The sequence below is a fragment of the Rhodamnia argentea genome, chromosome 3 (genome assembly GCF_020921035.1).
Source record: "Rhodamnia argentea isolate NSW1041297 chromosome 3, ASM2092103v1, whole genome shotgun sequence".
In the NCBI taxonomy this organism is placed as follows: Eukaryota; Viridiplantae; Streptophyta; class Magnoliopsida; order Myrtales; family Myrtaceae; genus Rhodamnia; species Rhodamnia argentea.
In genome coordinates, this window is record NC_063152.1 from 15,397,678 (window position 1) to 15,405,444 (window position 7,767).

At 37.7% G+C, this 7,767-nt stretch overlaps 1 protein-coding gene across 1 annotated transcript; it reads right to left on the reverse strand.

Annotated features, from left to right (window-relative positions):
- Positions 1 to 397: 397 nt before the first annotated feature.
- Positions 398 to 5,073, reverse strand: LOC115729691 (disease resistance protein RPV1-like). The gene is made up of 3 exons (XM_048275577.1): positions 4,604 to 5,073; positions 2,772 to 3,879; positions 398 to 1,042 (listed from the first exon to the last, which is right to left on the reverse strand). Exons 1-3 carry the CDS (start codon positions 5,071 to 5,073, stop codon positions 398 to 400), a joined length of 2,223 nt encoding a protein of 740 aa, XP_048131534.1.
- Positions 5,074 to 7,767: the final 2,694 nt, after the last annotated feature.

Genomic DNA, 7,767 nt, shown 5'->3' on the forward strand with positions numbered 1-7,767 from the left:
AGCACGCCGAATGAAGCCCTAAACCTCGGGAGAGAATGGTTTACCCGAAGGGTACCTCATCGATTCCCATGGATTCGGACGGCGGTGGTAGTCTCGCCCGCCTCCATCGCCGCCGTTTCGCCGGTAACTCTATTTCAGGAAGTTCGCCCGCCCGCCTCCGTCGCCGTCGCCGTCGCCGTCGGTTCGCTGGTAACTCTATTTCGGGAAGACGAACTACACTTGCTCGTCGCCTCATTTTTTTTTTTTTGGTCCAACGTCGCCACAGTGGGAAGAAGAGCAATTCGATGCTTGAACGTGGCGTCGGTGGAATCTCTCGTAGTTGATGGCATGATTTTGCAGCATCCAAAATATCATGCTCATTGAGGGATGCAGCAATGGCAGTGGTCCACGCCCCCACCTAAAACACCGTTACCGAAGGGGGAAAACGGGAAAGATCCTCCGTAACGTCTACTTGGCATAGATAACTTCTCCCAATGTATAACTCTTGTAAATTTGGAAATACGGTTTTCATGCAAGGATCAGCTACATTCTCGTGCTTTGGAAACCCGATTAAATTTGGGCAATCCGCAACCCCCATTTGTCTAAGTTTTCGTAACTTGTAAATGCTAGATGGAAGTCTCACCAAATTTTTGCAACCACTCAAAAGGATATTCCTCAAAGAGACAAGATTTTCTATTGACGCAGGAAGTTCTTTAATAGCAGTGTCACCTAAATTGAGTGCTCTCAAGGTTCCAAGTTTATGTGGAATATCAGGGAGCCTTTCAAACTTTGTGCAGCCAAAAAGACAAAGACTTCGGAGATTTTTTGACTTGAGCTCCTTTGGTAAATTACGAAGTTCAAAGCAAAATGACAAATTCAACCACTGTAACTTGTCATGATTTGCAATGGATTCGTGTGCTTCGACCAAGCTTTTGCAACAAGAGAGATCCAATTCCTCGAGGTTTGGAGCACATGAGATGTCGGGCATACGAACTAGCGAGCTGCATTTGCTCAAATTCATGTACTTCAACCTGTCGGAATTCGCTAGAAACGGCGAAACTAACTTGTCATTGAAAGTTACTATGAACCGATATTGTGAGAATTATAATTGTATTGTGAAATTAGTAAACACTTACAAAATCTACCAGTAAATATAAATCGATACACATATCGGGTGAGAGATTGAAAATTAGAAATAGACAAATCAAAACGCTAATGAGTATAGATTAGATGTAGGCCGCGTCTCATGCTATGTGGAAATCCAAAAAGCCAAGTGGAAGTGTTACGTGGTGAGCATCGGAGTGGCCATTTTATGTATAATCGGTTAAAGTTAACATTCTATCACGATGAACTTTTCCCAAAAATTAAGAAACTTTTAAATTTTTTTGAAGTCATGCAAAGACAATGAAACGAATTTTGGAAACCATTATGTAAGAAAAAAAATATAAGATAAGATTCAACTCAAAATCTGGGTCTCCCTTTAGATTAAGAAACTAGTGGTAACTACTAAATCCCTAATTATATCGGATTACATATAAACACGGTACATGCATTACTGGAATATTTTATCACATCTATTTGGAAATTTTGCAACTAACAATGCCTAGTTTTGTAGTCCGGTGCATTCAAACCTTTGATCGAGCAAATTCTATTGATGCGGAACAAATACGGCTGTCAACCTACGTGCATTGGGTAAGGTAAGGCTCCATCACTTGATGACTACTTTGAGCAGAAGCTGCTACAATTATGATATTTGATTCGCCACATTCAAATCAAACGCTTGACCACTCAGCTAGCGACTCCTTAGATGATTTTACTTTTATACACAAGATCAACGGGCTCACTCTTTGTGTTTTTGTTTTCTTTATATGCTATCATCATACCATTTTTCTATAAAATAAAAAGGGTTATATGTAAATAACCGACACAATCAGAGTGAAGTTAAACAGCTTACTTACACTAGCACATTTGCACATGCTAACTCCATCTATATTACAATATACAATAAGAAAGACGTTCTAATTTTAAGGAACTTTGAATCTTCTGTTATTCCTTCTATCACTTATACTCAATTACATATTTTATAAATACTATCGATACGGACGGACACATGAGATAGGTTATTCTATTTTATCTCTCGCAACTTTCAATATCGCAATTTGAATTTTCTCTTGATGCAATGACCTTCACAATAAATTTTCACATCCCGAAATGCCTTTCGCTTCTGTGTATATTTATAAGATTTCTTTGTGTGGTCCAATTATTTCTAATAAAGTTCATCATGCTTGATTTTTCAAATGCCAATTTTGTCGCACGTAAAATATTGCTGCGAGTAATTAAGAGTCATTTTGAAAGAGAAGCGGTTTCTAAAATATAGGAACACCACTAGTCCTGTGTAAGAGTATATATAATACACAAATAAACTCACCCCCAATGGTTTTGGCACTGTTGTCATCCCGCCTCCGGGCATTTCAAGTACCACCAATTTATTTGGACAAGGGGAAAATTCTGAAATCCAGCCACCAGGCCATTCCAACCATCCGAGCTGATTTGGAAGACACACTGGACCTTGGAAAGAGACATTTCGCAAAATGAGCAATTTCAACCTTCTCAGTTTTGTAAAAGCATCATGACCAATAGATATCTTTATTGGCACAAGTGGCTCCAACACTATGGCTTTTACTTTTACGTCACAATCTCCCCGCATGTACAAGACTTTTTAGGTTATGCATGTTCAGTAATTTGAGTCAAAAGATGAGAATCAGAGTTTCGAGCTTATGTGCAAGTCTTACTATGTCGCGTGACAAAACTTCTAGCACATCCTCATACAGCCATAATCTGCTGCGTCTTTCGGGATCATCGGATTCTTTGTTCACGATATCTTTACCCATCAATTGAATCAAGTCATGCACTTCTATGTATCCGGAAATGGTTCTTATCAAGGACCTCTCGGTGAGAATTTGTAATCCTATTACTGCATTAAAATCGCAACTATCGAGAACATTTTTAACATGATAAAACTTCCATCCCTTAAAGAAGCAAGCAATGTGGAGAAAAATCCCTTTCTCATTTGACTCTAGTCCGTCGTAACTTATTTTGAGCACATCATTGATGTCTTTCTTAGGAATTCTAGAAAGGTTGTCTAGCACACTTTCCCATTCATCTTGTCTTCTCCCACATAAGAAGGAACCCAACACCTCAAGTGCTAAAGGAAGGCCTTTAGCATGATCCAAAACACCATCCACTAGATCTTCCCTTATTTTTAATTTGTGGTGCGGAGAAAAAGCATGCTTACTAAGCAGCTCATGAGCTTCACCGTTATCCAGTGTTTTAACTTCATACACATGATACTTATCTATCCAAGGAGTCAGCAAATGGCTATCTCTTGTAGTGACAAGGATCCTACTCCCATTGCCAAACCAATTGATTTTTCCAGCTAAAGCACGTAACTGGTTCAAGTGATCCACATCATCAAGGATGACAAGAACTCGTTTATGACCAAGCCTTTGTTGTATTAGATTAATACCCCCATCGATAGTGGACACTGCTAATCTTTCTTTAGGTAATAATATATCGTTTAGTAATTTTTCTTGCAAAGTAACTAAACCATTGCGATCTTTTGAATTTTCTCGAACATTTGCCAAAAAACTCGAACCTTCAAATTGTCTGAAAATATTATTATAAATGGCTTTCCCTAAAGTTGTCTTTCCTATGCCTCCCCGTCCCCATAATCCCACCATGAAAACATCATCTTTAGACTCGAGGTTCAACATCGATTTCAGCTTAACCACTTTGGAATCTATCCCAACCGGATGCTCAGCAACATGTAAAGGTGTTCGGCCTAGCTGAGTTGTCGAGATCTCCTTCACAATTTCTTGTATAATCTTTGACTCATCATCTCTAACAAAAACAGAAAAAAGAAATTGTACCATCGTTTTAGCAATCGGAGATAAGCAACTAACGAGCAATCACCAGTCAACAATGAAAAAGCCAAGTTGTATGTTCTATGGATAGCCACATGTGATTTTTCGAACTCAAAATGTGACTTGTGATAAATTTAGGACTCGGCTGACCAAAATTGACAATCTATAGAATTAATAGACCAAAATGAAACGTGAAGACCTCAAATAGCCAACAGAAAAAATGTTTAAAACTTTTATTACACTTTGAGGAGGGCAACGAGGATCCAAAAGAAAGAGCTACAGACCTTAGCCAAATGAACCGTGGCTTAGCAAAAGCTAAAGGCAGAATTCTAACGTTCGAGTTACCAGCTCTCGTTCGATTTACTTACTAACTCATTTTTTTTTAATCGTCAACCTCTATTCTATTGAATTATCAATTTTTCTTCGATCAAGTTACTGACTAATTTTAGGTTAATAATTTTCGTTTGGGTTGCTTCCCAAGTTTATTTCTTCTTTTATCTATCAAATTTTCTTATCTTTTGCCAAATTTTATTTATCTTTCTTAACTATACTTAATTTTACCAATTCTTTCATGAAATTACTAACTTAAGCAACTTAAGAATTTTCAGGAATCATAAGATGAAGCATCTATACATACAGTTACAATCATGTGTGCGTAGATCTATTTATTTCCTAAGAAATATAGACTCCACTCTACTTACCTATCATTCAAATGCCATCCGGACAAGTTACCGGCGTCAAGGAGAGCTTCTTTCCATTTCTTCACTTTCTCTGAATCTTCCCTGAACTTGGACTCATGCTTAGCCATAGCAATCTTATAACTCTTTCTGCCCCCTCTCACTTCATTTGGATTCACTTTATAAAACACTGGTAGAATGGTGATGTTGTTTTGGTTCTTGCACTCCACAATCTTCACCATCTCTGTCAGGCACCATTCTGACGAAGCGTAATTCTCAGAGAAAACAATAATTGCGATGCACGACTCTTCGATGGCCTTCATAAGCATCGATATATTGTATCCCTTTTTAAGTTCCTCGCTATCCCGGAAAGTGTATATTCCAATCCGGTGTAAAGCTCCGTAGAGATGGCCGACAAAGTTGTGACGTACATCCTTACCTCTGAAACTCAAGAAGACGTCGTAAATCTTTTTGGATTTCGATGAAGAAGCCATTGGCCAATGGTGGAGTTGGACAATCAGCAACGATTATTAGCTTAAGATTTGATAGTGTTTTCAGGTTGTTCGTTCACCACCTGATCTTTTGGATTTATAATAAGAGGACAGAGATGCATGACTCGTTTTAGTACTTAGGAAAATGGTGTGAAGGTCTGAACGCATGGACTTATTGTTGGTCAAAGACCGCGTTCCACCGCGTCATTCGGACTGTCAGCGTGACAGAAGCTTCTCTGATGGACACGATCTTGTCTGTGGCCGACAAAAGCAGTGGAGAAACGACTTTGGGGTGGTGCTGGCTTCCTCTAAATGGCTATCACTATCCCCCACCTCTGAGTTGTCTCTTCGTTACCAGGTAATAATTTAACACATGACCACTGAGACGACATATAATACGTATGACAGTAATATTTTTTGATGAGTGGGGGTCGCGGCTAACGTCGTCTTAGCTCGTCGTCATTACCACAGACGAAAAAAAATGTTAAAAACAAACCGATTTTTTTCATTAGTATAAATTAACGAAGTTAAAGAAATGATTCGATTGTATCAATTTGACAAATTTTAAATTTTGAACGTATTTTTTATAAATTTTAGGACTTAATTGCACTCTCATAATAAGTTTTGAGGATCTCTAGTATATATGTCCTTTTTAAAGAAATTTTTAGCTTTTTTATTTTTTAAAACCTAATTAAATTTGCATTTTTTTTTATCTTTTATTATGTTTTTTCAACTTTTAGACTTTTTTTTTAATTGCTGACTAGACCTTTGGCGGCCAGGTCGACTTCAAATATTAGTAAAAAATGTCACATTTGATTTTCGATCGAGTAGATCGGAATTGTCACTTAAGTGATTGTGTTTCAAAAAAATTAGTACTTAATTAAGTGATTCGATGGAAACTTTTGGTATTAAATTGAGCGTCATGCACAATTTTTGATACTTATGTGGCGTCTTTCCATTTATTCCATGAGAAAATTAAGAATCAAGCTCATCAATGCGGTGCGATTGGATCCTTTAACAAAAATATTTGCTTAACTTAGTCCTAAATTCAAATCTTTTATTGCATTTCTGCATCCAAATAATGGATACATTCAATGCATTTGAATTAAACGAAGCTTGTTCGCATTGAATTATACATGGGGCTCGGCTATGAACTTCTTCATTTTGGATCGGCCGATGGATGGCTCGACATGCGAGGTGAAATAGAATTCGAAACTCAAGAATCGTGGGAGTTGGCTTCAATTTCACGATAGCGCCATTGGATCCATCTTCAAGATTGCAGGATTGGATATGATTCCAAGATAGTGGAATTAGTCCTAACTCTTTGCTGTGGAGTTAGATATGAGTCGGCCAAGTTGGATCTCGATTGCAAGAATTGTGGAAAAATTTGAAGATGAGGATTACATGAGTCAAGGCCGGCCAAGAGAGCGGACAGTTACAAAAAAGATAATCCACTTTTTGAGGAGGATTTTTGGATTATACAAAAATCAAACATGGTCAAACACTCCTTTGAAAAGATTGATGAGCTGGCCAGGAATGAAACAAAGAGGGGAAAAAGGAGGAAGCGGGTCATTTGGTGATTGGATGGCTTTCGGCGGTGGACGGCTTTCGTGGCTGGAGAATTCAAAAGGGAAGATTTGAAGGATGGTTGGAAAGTAACCGAAAATCAGAATCAGACAAGACTAGAAAGTGTGGAAGATCCGTTTCTCACGCTACTTTTACCTTCGCCTTCATCGACCCAGTAAGAATTGATCTTTCTATTGTTTCGGTCATGCATATAGCTTTACTTAGTCCAGAACCATTCAATTAGCTCTTGTTTTGTTCACGAGCAACTTAGTTAGATTAAACCATATTGGTTATCAAAAGTAATCATAAATACACAATAAAACTTCTAGATGGCATATTAGATGATTATTTCATCACAAGATTAGTTAAGAATTCATAATTAATCTAGCTTCATCTAGTGTGGTATTGATCTTTGTCACCTAAATTAGGAAACTCGTACTTAGTATTTACGTAAGTGCACATTAATTTCCATGCATAGCTCATAGGGATCTTGTCTCGGAACTTAATAACGAGGCATTAGATAATATGGCCGGATACGATTCCTGTTATTTCTTTTCTCATGCTCATAGGCATCCCAACACGGAACTTAATAACGAGGCATTAAATAATATGGCTGGATGTGATCCCAGTTATTTCTTTCCTCATCTTTTACTTTATTTTTCCATTATTTAATTGGATCTGTATTTGTATTTTTTGAGTATCCATAAATTAATTATTATTTACATTTCCATTTCTTCTTAGAAAACCAAAAATAAATAAATTGCATGCAATGCCTTTTATAAAAGAAAAGGTACCATAACGAGAATTATATTTCTATCGCATAATCAAGTCTTTGAATCTACAAATCTTTAGTTCGTAGAAGTAAGCATTCTCTCGCATTTTATTCGGCTCCTAACTCTAGTGGCGACTTTAAATAAAATAATCAAATCATTGATGAGAAATCAATTTGCTTTTGGTGGAGTTTTTAAAAGTCTGTAGAGATCTCGTTCTGCAAGGACAATCCATCTTGAATTGCGTTGGTGCTCAAGAAGCTAGAATCCTCTGTCGGAAGAGTTCTAGCCTCGTTGGGGCGTTCGCAAACTTTGGGGTATCTTTATCTCGGGGCAAAATGGACACTTTGGTGCTCTCCCT